General features: G+C 37.5%; 1 protein-coding gene across 1 annotated transcript; it reads right to left on the bottom strand.

Annotated features, from left to right (window-relative positions):
- Positions 1-903: 903 nt before the first annotated feature.
- Positions 904-2,268, bottom strand: LOC112173991 (homeobox-leucine zipper protein HAT9). The gene is made up of 3 exons (XM_024311676.2): positions 1,701-2,268; positions 1,524-1,603; positions 904-1,435 (listed from the first exon to the last, which is right to left on the bottom strand). The coding sequence occupies exons 1-3, from the start codon at positions 2,094-2,096 to the stop codon at positions 1,144-1,146; spliced, it is 768 nt and encodes a 255-aa protein (XP_024167444.1). The 5' UTR covers positions 2,097-2,268; the 3' UTR covers positions 904-1,143.
- Between the last annotated feature and the right edge of the window lie 11,000 nt (positions 2,269-13,268).

Raw genomic sequence — 13,268 nt, 5'->3', positions numbered from 1 at the left:
TCTATTTCTCTAAACCCTAATTGGTGCGAAGGCTACCTAATTAATTACCATCGTCATCGACTCGATCTAAAGCCTCAACTTGTGATCTCCAGCAGAATCGGGAAAGAATAAAAATTAAAAATAGTGGACTGGTTTCTGAAAAGTTGGAAACAGAATAACATGGTTATGACTCTATGGATTTATATATGATTAACATTAGCAATATGTTAATTAACCTTTGATTGCCTTTGTCATTGTTCACGATTATTTATTATATCTACAGCTAAGACTTTCTTATTACTCATGTCTTAGACTTATTAATTTAGTCATTTCTTTGTCTTTTACATAAATTATACATCACTATTATTTTACTTCCAAATATATCATTGTCATATTACGAAAATTAAAAGAATAGTTGGTTTGAAAGTATCACTAATGTTTTTTCTTGCTTTCTTTATTAGAAACGATTAATTAACTTTACTTCCTACCTTTTTAATTTTTCTTTCCTTCTTACCTGGAAGAGTAGAAGATACATTGTTGCATACGTCAAGAGGATGACTTTGGATCCATTGGAGTACTTTGAACTCCCACATATCGTATAGATGATAAACATGTAAATTTCAACCAATAATATGCATATTAATTTAGTCATTTCTTTGTCTTTTACATAAATTATACATCACTATTATTTTACTTCCAAATATATCATTGGTTGAAAGTTGCTCTCTATTAATTTCATTCACACTTAAAAGTAATCATGCTCCAAATAAATAAAAGAAAGAAATAATTAATATCAACTACTGTATATATACTATGAGAACAATGCGTGCACCAGCAGACCAGCTTCATGTTGTGGATTTGAATTATTTCTCAAAAGACTAATTGAGAAATAATTTTACAAATAGTAAAGGTGTTTTACTGGCATGGCGTACTTGGTAAAACCTAGCTAGATTTGTCATTGGATATATAGCAATTAATTAAGGAAAGCAATAATCTACGTACAAGTAGATTTTTCACATGATTGATTATTGAAACGTAAATATTTACAAGTACCTAAATAATTAGGACGAAGGAGAAAATGACCTCAATCTAGGCAAAGTAGCAATTCATATCTCTACAATTAATTTGAACTATACGATTATGGATGTAGGTTGCCTCAATTAGCTAGCAAGCTGTAGATGGGTGAGTAAAGGGGTTGAAAAGGGGAGGCTTCGATATTCCATGATTATGATCACCGGCAATAGGGGTACTAGTACCGTTGCCAATTCTCTCACTGCAGGAAGGGCACACGGTGAGAGTAGCCGTCGGAAACTGCATGTAAAACGGCGCCGTTGGTGTTTGTTTCATTAACTGGAGCTCTTGCAGCTCCTTGTGTAGCCTCCTGTTCTCTTCTTTGAGAGTCTCGCTGCATTTCTTTAACAGCTCGCAATCCGCTTCAGTTTGCTTCAACTTAGTTCTACACATAAGCGATGGATGTAATTAATTAATCAGACAAGTCTTTCATGCATGGAAGATGTTATGTATCGCCGAATGAAATTACGCACCTAGCCCTCCTGTTCTGGAACCACACTTCTACCTGTCGCGGCCGTAGGTTTAGATTTCTGGCCAGCTCTATTTTTTGTTTCTGATCATTGTAATTTAAACAGGAATATCATATATAAATCAAGACGATTAGATGATAAATAAGTAAATTAATTAAGATGGATAGATATATTACATACAGGATTGAGAGTGGTGTGTTGTTTGAAGCTGTCTTCTAATGTGGCAGATTGTTCTTTTGTAAGTCTGAGTTTCTTTCTGGGACTTCCTGCCTGATCTTCATATAGTTCCTCGCTTACTCTCTCTACCTCTTCACCAGAACACAATAAGTCTCTGTCCACCCTCTTGAAACTAGAAGAGTTAGAAAACGATGAAACGGCTCCGCTCGGAGAAGAGGAATTAGACCCTCTTGGTTCTGCCTCATCTGATGGGCCTAGAGTAAGATCAGACGGCAGTAATTGGTCGTATTTCAAGTGTGGTTTCTTCTGGTTTTGGTGATGATCATGATCGTGATTGGCTGGCTTGTCATGGCAGCCTAGGCTGAGGCCAAGCTCAGCGGTAATATCATCGAAACCCATAATCTAGCTAAAGAAATGTAGAGTGGGGAGTAGTAGTAGAAGGTCTGCGGGAATTTATGGGATTATTTAAGCGAAGGAAGGAAGGAAATAATGATGATTGACGAACCCCATGTAAATTGGTTTGTGGGAATTATAACAGTTATTCTCCCATGTCTTTTTTTTTTTTTTGGTGTAAATTCTCCCATGTCTCTTTGTCCTCATAGGTTGACTATGTATCACAATTTCAACAAACAAATTAGTTCTCTACTAGTCTATCATAGTAGTCTATGTATATGTCTCCATACAACGGGTACCAGAAGGTATTATAAAGCATGCGTGGAACCACATGGAATGTGGGTATACACAAGAACGCATAATCAAGAGAATGATTCAGCATTCTGTAACTTTTCTCATTTCCACTCTTTTTTTTTTTCTACTTGATTTTGCACTTTATACATCCGTACGGGAATTGTTTGTTCATTCTACAAAATTAGAAGAGTGAATTAGAGAGCTAGCTTTTGATATACACACAACTTAACATCATACACACGGCTAAGATCGAAATACTAGGAAAAAGTAAAAATACCCTTACCTCGGCTCGGCCTGAAGCTAGTTTGATAATCAAAATTGTCCAATTTTTGTGCTCTGTCTTTAATGAATTAAGGATCATTCTTATAATAAACTAAGTACATAAATAATATAGTGATCATTATTTTGATTTCAATTGGAACATAATTGAGACACAGAAATCTAGGACAGCTGATTTCATCCCCTGTATGAGAAATTTATGAAGCAAAGGAAGGGCGATGAAAACCATATATTTCATAATGACAGTGAATAACTGCTGATAACTATAAGAATAAAGAAAAACCATTGCAGATATTTGCACTAGCATATATTTCATGACCTAGCTATCTGACTTTGTTATACTCTACGAACTTCTTCTTCTTCTTTTTATTTTTTATTTTTTTTTTTTTAGAGAGAGATATACTCTTAGAAGTTAGAACTTCAAGAACATCTTTTGTGAAGATAAGTGATGGGAAATGATACCAAATTGTACGGTTAATCCACCGACGAATCTATAAATGCAACCCCATCTTTTGTGTGAGTCATAATTAAAAACATATTAATAGTTTCTTGATGAGACATTTAACCGTCAGAGTGATGCACTTTTTACCTCATTTTTTCTATTTTATTTTTGGGTCAAACAGTGGTTTTGTTCTTCAAGTCATGGATGGACAGAAGAAAAGGGAATGGAAAAGTAGTTTGATAGCAGAAAGATTAACAGAGGGTTGTTTATGAGCATCTTTAGCTATCCTTCATTGGCAAGTTTTCTAGCTAGTGCGATCGAGCAGAGAGTAGAGCGGATAGGCAGATGCATATTGACTTTGACACAGTGGACAATCAATTAACGATCTGGTACCTAAAAGATGATTGGGAATAATAATTGGGATTAAGTAAACAAATTATTCCTTAATCAGTCACTAATTAGAATCCTAGTAGCCCCGAATTTCTATCATAAAACTGTCAACGTGTCCATCTTGGAAGCCAACACGTGGAAAGGCAGCAAGAACAGGCTAGTGGAACCTACCAATGATTTTGCATGATTTTGCATTTGAATTGATTCTAAACAATATGATGGATGTTTGTGTGAACTAAAGAAGGAACTGGAACTGGAAGTCTAATTATAAGTAGGGTTCTTTGCAGACCTGCAGTGATGTGTTTAAGAAGATCCTTCACTAAACATTTTGTAAATGCCTCAAGCTGGTTTGCATTTATACACATTATATTTGTGGGTGACGACTAAAATTCAAAGAAAATATATAATTTGGTTAAAAATTTCGAACTGCTCTCTCTCTCTCTCTCTCTCTCTCTCTTTTTCCTTTTTCTTTTTTTTCTCTCAGTAATATTATAAATAAATAAAAAATCCTTGAAGTCTAAATTTTATACTTACAACAAGTAAAGCAAACTCTAAGACTATACGAGAAAAGAGAAAAAAGTTGGGGAATGATGGGGGAATTGGATGGATGTGAGTGAGCATAATTGTGAGGAGGGGGTGGTGTTGGAGATAAGGTTTCAGATGTGTTGCTTCCGGAATTCAAGGCCAGCCGACCAGTGAGAGTGTGGGATGGTGCTCTTTGTTTGGCTTTTCCACATATCCTCGATCCCTTTTCTTTCTTTCTTTCTTTCTTTCCCATTCCAACCGTCCATGTCAATGAAGCCTCCACCACTTTTGTCTCCATTTCTCTCCTACACCATCTTTTGATTGTAACCTACGTAATCACTGGTTCACTGATCCTCATTAGCTAGCTAGTTGCTATCTAGCTACATATGCTAAAATTATTATTAGCATTTACTTGATTCTTAACTAATTCGTGAACATGTATAAAAACGTGAGTGAAATAAAAGTTTTTGATAAAATCATGAAGTGATTGTAGCAATGTTACATACAGGTGAAAATCCTTTGACTGCCAATTTTGCCTATAAAAAAGTTTAGAACTAGCTAGTGACGATAGAGACTTTAGTTACGGATGCAATTGCCATTGTAATAATTCATAGTAACTAGGAATATGTTGTTGTGCAGAAGCGGCAAATGATTCCAACACACGCGGATCCAATAATGCCGATATTGCCCCCACTTTAGCCACCCGGTGAATAACGGGTGTGGGGTTTTAATACAAAAGGTCTCGGCATTAGCTAGTGTGTGGTATTATTCCTTATAACCCAAAGTTGACTCTTCACCTTTCTGATGTGAGATTTCAAATGACTCTAATTTAAGCGACACTTTTTCAACATATGTGACTTAAATAAAAATAGTAACCATTCAAACTGTTCATGACTAAAACATCTTTTTTTTTTTTTTTTGCAATTAATTCCTTTTGTTTTTCCATAATGATCGATCGATGCTCGATCAAACTTAATACGGACTAGTTAAATTTAAATAAAGGGAAAGAATTGAAAGAAGCTGATATAGCTTGATGATGATCTCCAATCTCAGAGTTAGACTAGCTATGACCTACAAATTGAATCATTCCCTAGATAGGAGGTTAGATTAAACTAGGGCATAGATGCTAATAGGATGAAAATGTCAACTCTGTGGGCATTGAGGCAGGCTGGCTAATTAAGCTATATATCGAATAAGTTCGAAGTGGGATGGGACAACAATAGTCTAGTCAGAGTAATAACCTAAGCTAATTCATTCAATTCCATGAAAATGATCACCACAAGATGAGAGCATCAGCAAACCCAACCGACTTTTGCGAAAGCAGAACCATTGCTTACCCCACACTCGGATCGCATTGTCTTCAGTCTCTCATTATCTCATATGCAGGCTTACAATTGGGTCCGTGGCGGATACAGGATCCGAGATTTGTTTAGACTAATTAGAAATACACTAATTTTTTTTTTTTTTTTTTATAGGTTTGGAGCCCAGTGAGAGGCTCATCCTTACGCCTTTATTATTTTCAATCAAAATATACAACGGATGGGATATAAAACCAAAACATACAACAAGGGAAGCAAAATGCTTTGTCCAACTCTTCGAAATACTCAAGCCACATCCATTCTTTGAACCACTTAGGATTAAATTTTCGACCTTGACCTCCGTCAAATGATAATGGGTAACTACTTAAGTGGGGTTGATACGGTCCTAAGACCACATAGCTCTTCGAATATTGTCACCCTCATTCAAAAGGTACTACAACTAATTATACATTACTATTAGTTACTAACTTGCAGCAGACTTTAATGTCTAATGGATTTAATATGTGTCTCCTTAACATATATATAATTCTAATGGGTTTGTGAAAGGAACACTCACTATTTAAATAAGATAGGCTAAAGAAAATAAAGTTAGTAACACTAGCTAGATGGAAAGGGCATCAACACTCAACAACAGTCTCGGTATTGTGCATATACTCAGACACTATCACCAAAACTCTAAAATAAAGATTCTCCAATCTGCAACACAAAATGCACATTTTTAAATAAAACATAATCACAACATAATCAAAGGAGAGAGTGAGAGACCCAAAACCGATAGCCCCTAAACAAACCCAACAACCCAATCCTCAACTTATACACAAAACTCAAAAGCCCAACTCACAGTTACATGGAGGGCCAAAACTCCTCTAGAAACTTGGGCAATCACTCCAATCTTTCGAATCGACTCTGCAAGAAGCCAAGAATTTCTGCAAATATGCATGTCAGCTGAAATGGGAAGCTCAAGTGAAATGGAATCAACCAGAGGGCAACTCAATGTAATACGCCTAATACCCAGAATAAAAACATAAATGGTCAAGTGACTCAAGTCGGTAACAATCAACTCAATACCCATAATGGCAGAATCATAGCAGCAAGTCAGCAACTCCAATCGTTCATGGCGATTTTCGGCGGCGGTTTGTGGGTTCGCGGCGATTTACGGAGGCGGTTTGTGGGAGTATTCAGTTGTTCAACTCACTTTAACTAATCAAGTAGCGCCAGCCACTGACCTAGACTACTTGAGAGTTGAGATTTGAGAAGTGAGCTGCTATGGCCTGGCCGCCTGGGGGAGTACGCGACTTTTACAAATATTTTTTTTTCTTTAGGTATGGGCTGAAGGTACACACACACACACACACACACAGTGGTTTTTGGCCCAAAATATTCTCTAGGCTTGAGCCCATATAGCCTACCACTTAGTTCTGCCGCTGGAAATTGATCATCTCAGAATTTGAGTATAGAACCTTTTTTTTTTCCTCCAAAATTTGCGATAGAGCATGTCATCGATCACCAGCCCTATAATTAATCATAGGGAGGGAGATCGAGGTGAAATCTCGGATGAACTTGGTCGAAGATAATAGTTTCTGAAAGGGAGAGGATCCTCTCCTAAGCAACTTAATCACCTGAGCTACCTACGCTTTTAACTAGACAATGACACGTGGATATAATAAATCCAACGGTCTAAAACAAACTTTAACTTGTCTTCTTCTCTTTTTCTTCTCTCGCTATTCATCTCTTCCTTCATTCCTCTCTCTCACCCTTTCTCTCCCCTTTGTTCTTTACGAATCTATCCCCAAGCTGAGAAGTTGCTGGAAATATTGGGTATATGCAAACTAATATACTGGGAACTGATGAGTCTGTTTCAATATGCAAGATGGCATCATTCATGGACTCTCTCCCTTTCTTCCTTCTGTTCTTGCTTCACTTCACTCAGCACCACTGCACATAATAGCTAATCAAGTGGGTTTCAATGAAATTTGATAGGGAATTAATTTGATTTTCTGAAGAAAAAAAAAAAAAAAAAAAGAGAGACCAAACTTAATTGATGAGGAAACATTGATTAAGAATGAGAACCCATGGTATGCCTTCGGTCATTCATAATCAATCTCTTCTCAATGTTTGTTACTAGCTGCCTCACGCCATCTTCCAATGGGTCGTTCATACCCAAGTATTAATTGATGAAATTTTACAGGGAACAAACCCATTAGTGGAACACCCAGCCTCATAAATCGAACCCAAAAATTGAATCCCAACCAATTTTGTCCCATCAATTCAATCACAACCAATCCCAAAAGGAAATTTAGCAACCACCATAACCCATAAAGACGAGTAAACACTACTAGAATTTTCCTCATATACATTGGCTAGAAACCGATGTAAAAAAATATTTGTACACATGTGTTAGTGGGTGATGTAAAAGATCGGAAAAAAATAGACATCGGTTAAAAACCGATGTCCCATATCATAATAAACATCGGATTATGTTCCAGAATCGATGTTAAACTGCTATTATGATCACAAATTGGTGTTTTTAGATATTGTTAAACCTTCATATTTATGCATTTAATGCTTAACAAAATATAGGTCCAACAGCACTAGTATTAATTTTAACATCGTTACTCATTCTAAAAACGATGTGTTATATTCTCTTACACATCAGTGTTTTTTAAGTTTGCCTGCTGTTTATAAGCTTTATGGGTACTTGCCATATATCACATTATTTAAGATTGAATCTGCATTCTTTTGTATTACACGACCGATGTTCATTATTCTATTAAACATCGTTTCCTTTTATGAAGTGATGTCCATTTTTCTATTAAACATCATTTTTTGAGGTTGGCACCGATGTTCATACTTATACTAGACATCATTTTTCATTTAATAAATCGATGTCCATTGATTTGTTTTACATCGTTTCTTACACAATGTCAATGTCAATTGCGTTGTTTTACATCGTTTCTTACTTAATATTTTGTTATCCACTGGCTAATGGGACATCAATTTTTTCTTTTAGAACTGATGTATTAGTTCTTATATTACTTCATTTTTATAGTTATAAACTGATTTGTAACTATTGCTAGGAAATCTAATGAGAATACATATCGTAAGTAAATAAATTTTGATTAATATTGATGCTCAATGTACATAACAACATCCCAAGTATTTCTATGCATAACATGTTGAAATAAAACAAAAATTTAAGTCTAAATGGTACATAATACTAGAAACATAAACGAAAGCAAGCCTCGTCATACTTATATCCCATTTGTTCTTCTGTTTTCACCTGCAAATAAAATGAAATGAACAATTAGCTATAACAAGAAAAACCGAAGGAAAGAAAGGAAAGGAAAAGGGAAAGACAAAAAGATATTGAGCTTACAAGACATTCCTATCCTAGCATCCATAAGACAATCTGTTGATTAACTTAACTATACATTTCTGGGATATTTAAGTCCTTAATTATGATTAATCGAGTCAAAGGTCAACAATGCTGAACAAGTTACTATAAAAAAAGGGGGTGAAATTTGCACCCCCATATTTGCAAACTACACCCCTTTTCCTTTTTTTAATAATATTTCATCTCAAATTTTTTGGCACTTCCTAAAACACCCTCAATCTTTTTTCTTTTCTTTTTGGGTCTTTTCTTCTCTCTCTCCCCCCCCCTCTCTTCCAGACCACCACCAAAGTCCTCTCTCTCTCTCTCTCTCTCTCTCTCTCTCTCTCTCTCTCTCTCTCTCTCTCTCTCTCTCTCTCTCTCTCTCTCTCTCTCTCTCTCTCTCTTTCCCGATCTTCACCAAGGACTCCGCCGCCGCCGCCATTATCAACCTCCACCACCTCGCCACCTCACAACAACCGCTCATTGACCTTGAAAACCTTAAGTCCGAGCATTCTCATCATCCTCCTCATCGTCGTCGTCACCATCGTCGCCTCATTCTCCCTCTGCCGAATCCTCCGCTGCATCAACAACCGCTTCCTCTGCCACATCACTCCCTCCTCCGGCGGATTCGTGTGAGTTTCGTTCTGTCCGAGTGCAATTTCGATTCAACTTGGATGTTTTCTCTTCTCTGCTGACGGAGAGTTCGCGTCTTGTGTCAGTTCTCAACCTCTATTTGCTTGGTTTTTGTTTTGGGCTTCTTGTTTTTACTGGTAGATTGGCGCAAGCCGCTGGCCTCACCGGCGTGCTTCTAGTGTGGCCGGACGGGTTGCTGTCGGAGGTGATTGGGATGGAGATTGGAAACTGTGGCGTTGGGATTTCGATCTATTTGGTTTTTATTTGATGACAGTGGCTGCACGGAGACTGGGTGAGCGGAAAATGGTGGTGACTGGGTGTGTGGCGGTGGTCGGGGATTCGGATTCGACAGTAGTGGGGTTGTTGACCCTCTAGGTTTGGGGATGGAGACGGTGGGAATACAGGCTCGGGTGTTGATCTTCTTCATGGAATTGGGCACGCGAGCTTTGTGTTTGTGGTGGTGGGTGATGTGTGGTCAACGACGATTGGGGTCCGGTATCGGCGGTGACGTGACGACCCTGGTGGTGGGATGGTGGTGGTGGTGCTGCCCGTGCAGCAACAATCCAGTGTCAGTGTGAAGATTGTTTCAGAGTCTATATGGATTTCACAGGATGATTCTTCCAAGGAGATGGAAGATTGTTTATTCAAGCTGGTGGTTGCCATGGTATTGTGCTTGTCAGTGTCAATGATTTTAATTGAAATGTGCTATACTTTTTTCAGAAGTAGAATTTGGCTTTCTAGTTTTGGTTGATTCAGTGAAGATTCTTGTTTATCGACCATTTCCAGAATAGAAATTCTGGCCTTTTATTGTTGTGAGTATCTTCGGCCAAATCCGCCGCCAATCTCGTCGGCTCGCTCTCGGTCTTCGCCTTATTCAGAAAATTTGTAAATAAACATAAATGGCTGATATCGTACATATGTTACATGGAGCATGACCAATTGCCCATCTGGTTTGGAAAGAGAAAAGTTGATTGACTTTTGAATGGAGAAGATGACCAATTTTCAATGGAGAAGAGGTCGTTGTCTGGAGAAGAAAGAGAGAAGAGGGAGATTGTTGTCGCGAAGAGAAAGAGAGAGAGAGAGAGAGAGAGAGAGAGAGAGAGAGAGAGAGAGAGAGAGAGAGAGAGAGAGAGAGAGAAGAAAAGACCCAAAAAGAAAAGAAAAAAGATTGAGGGTGTTTTAGGAAGTGCAAAAAAATTTGAGATGAAATATTATTAAAAAAAGGAAAAGGGGTGTAGTTTGCAAATATGAGGGTGCAAATTTCACCCCCCTAAAAAAACTAGGCACAGACAGATTGCCTGAATATATTTGCTGTAATACAGACAGAGACTGGCACCATTGAATTCAAAGACATAAATTTGCGATCAAAGATGAATATTCATGGTGAGATGCAGGGCAACTGTATTGACCCTAACAAAATTAAAATCAAGTACTCATTTGACCATGGTCACTACACCAGAAGATAAAAATACAGTTACTCCTTACACAATGGCAACATTAAAACACAAGATGCAATCACTCCACACCAAATACCCCAGCTGAGGGAACCACATTCACCATAGCAGCAGACACTTCTATCCAATCTCAACACCACTAGAAAATGAAGGAAAATGTTACCAATACCCTCAACTGCCTCTTTCTTTCAAGTGGCCAAAGTCAAACAGAAGGGATTTGCTGTTGACCTCACAAGTATAACTCTCCTGTGAGCAACAGCCCCAAGCAAAAACTTGTACCTTAGGAGGCACTTTAGCCTACCATATGGTAAAAAAGGAACTCAAAAAAGTGCACTCAATAAAAGGAGGGCTGAAGGACAGAGAGTTCATTTTAAGATCACTCAACTTTGTACAGTAAGTAAAGTTCCATATTGAAAGTGGAGAGCTGACTAGCATACTAGCTATAGAAGTATTTATTCAATAGGCACAAGAAACTAGATATGATGAGTACAATTTGGGAGCTTTAACTATTTTTGAACTAACAATGCAAGTAAAATTATATTATCAAACGCTAACCATATATGAACTTTGTGACATGTACAAGAAAGCTCAGTTTACATCTCGGCTTGCACGGGTACCAACATACACTAACATTCAGATCAAGAAGACATTTCCTAAATTCTTTTGCCCAATTTGACAAAGTAGATAATGGTACAACAATGAGAAATGGCCCATGGATCTGTTGAGCAAAATTCTAGTAGTGTTTGTGCTACTCATTCTTTTATACTGGAATTATCCAGGACATAAGGTGATCTTGTAGAATGAAAAGTACAGCTGCTACAGGTGAAGAAGAAACTTCATATATGGATTATAGCACAGAATGAACATCAATCTAGAAATGGTTATTTGAGATCTAATTTGTAAAGTAAAACTGTGCAGAAATGCTAATGCACAAAGCCAAATTTGTCGTGGTATAAATCTTTCATACGAACTCCAAATGGAGCCAGGTTGGTTTCATATGAAAGGTGGGAATGCCTAATTTTAAAGTACTGGTTTCTTCAATCAAGATTGTACATAAAAAGATACTAAAAGAAATAGAAAGAACATGACAGTGATATTGTTTTTAGAAATTCCTGCAACAGACCTGTAACTTTGAAAAATCATAACTAATGATAGAAAAATCTTTTTTAGGAGATTCCAAGTCTCAAATACTCTTTAACAAGTCCACTACAAATTCTCAGAAGAAAATAACTTCAATTTATTAACAGAAAATTACAATTTTACAGAAATAGGTCGCTGGGTCTGGAAACTGTATGTAGTTTCTGAAATAATTTATACACATGATAGTCCAATTTGATAAGTACATCCAAACTCATATATAGTTTTGAAGAAAAGTGAGAACCGAAAGACAAACTATCAAAGATAATGTATCAGTTCAGTTTTTCAAAACTCAAGCTATTTGGAAATATAAAATTGAAACAGAATATGAGTTAATAACATCACAGAAATAAAAGCTTATTCCAATTGGTTTCTATAAGAATAGAGCTTAATCAAAGAGAGGCTAAAAGATATCCAGACGTGTATTTGAATATGAAGAGCTGCAAATCAATAGAAGGTAATCAAATAATTAAGATTGAAATTCATAAGGCATACCCTTTTTAACAAGCAGATTAGAGGAGATCGAAAGGGTGAGAATTCCAGAAAAATGATAAGATCAAGTATAAGAGAACAAGGAGAAAGAAAAGACTGAAGAAGGGAAAAACTGTGAGCCCTGGAAAAATGTATCGAGCTTAACGGAGATCGTACGCGAAACTATTCAACGATCTCGATAAAGGTCAAGATGCTCGAGGAAATTTTCAGAAATTTTCATAAAGTGAAATCCTCAATTTAGGAGTTGGATAATAAAGTACACATCACAACAAGTTCGTGGAAATTTTCGGGGAATTTTCCGGATACCCGAGCCATTTATAGTTATTTTCCGAAGTTGTGGAATTTTAGAAAATAAATTAAAGAAATAGGATTTTCGGAGGTGCAATCCTGGCCGTTGATCTATCACCGCTTCATCCTGGCCCTTGATTACAATTTTGGTTGAGGTATATAAGGCCCTTGATCAGATCAAGGACAGAGATTGAATCAGAAAACAAGAGAGAGAGAGAGAGAGAGAGAGAGAGAGAGAGAGAGAGAACTAGAGTTCTCCGACCCAGACGCCTCCGCGACCCGAGAAGAAACCCGGCCGTCGCGCCACCATCCGGCCACCCCATGACGACGCACACCCACCATTCCCTTCGCCTCCGCGTCGTCTACGTCCCTGTGGTTCCAAATCTTACATGCAGCGACTAGAAGCGGGGATTCGACGACTGAAAGCCTTGGGTCTCCTCCGGCGATTTCTGCAAACTCCGGCGACTCGGGCCACCGACAGAGCCGCTTGTGGTATGAAACTCACTCTCATCACGCTCTGCACGTTAGTCTAATTAGTTTTTCAATTCGATT

Source organism: Rosa chinensis, chromosome 6 (assembly GCF_002994745.2).
Source record: "Rosa chinensis cultivar Old Blush chromosome 6, RchiOBHm-V2, whole genome shotgun sequence".
Classification (NCBI taxonomy): Eukaryota; Viridiplantae; Streptophyta; class Magnoliopsida; order Rosales; family Rosaceae; genus Rosa; species Rosa chinensis.
Note: the sequence above shows the minus strand (reverse complement) of the source record. Positions and strands in the feature narration are given on the sequence as shown.

Excerpts from the sequence above, each read along its gene's own strand:
- LOC112173991 (XM_024311676.2), bottom strand. The coding sequence starts at position 2,096 with ATGGGTTTCGATGATATTACCGCTGAGCTTGGCCTCAGCCTAGGCTGC. Across the intron at positions 1,604-1,700 it reads AACACACCACTCTCAATCCT|AAACAAAAAATAGAGCTGGC; the intron begins GTATGTAATATA and ends TACAATGATCAG. Across the intron at positions 1,436-1,523 it reads TTCCAGAACAGGAGGGCTAG|AACTAAGTTGAAGCAAACTG; the intron begins GTGCGTAATTTC and ends GCTTATGTGTAG.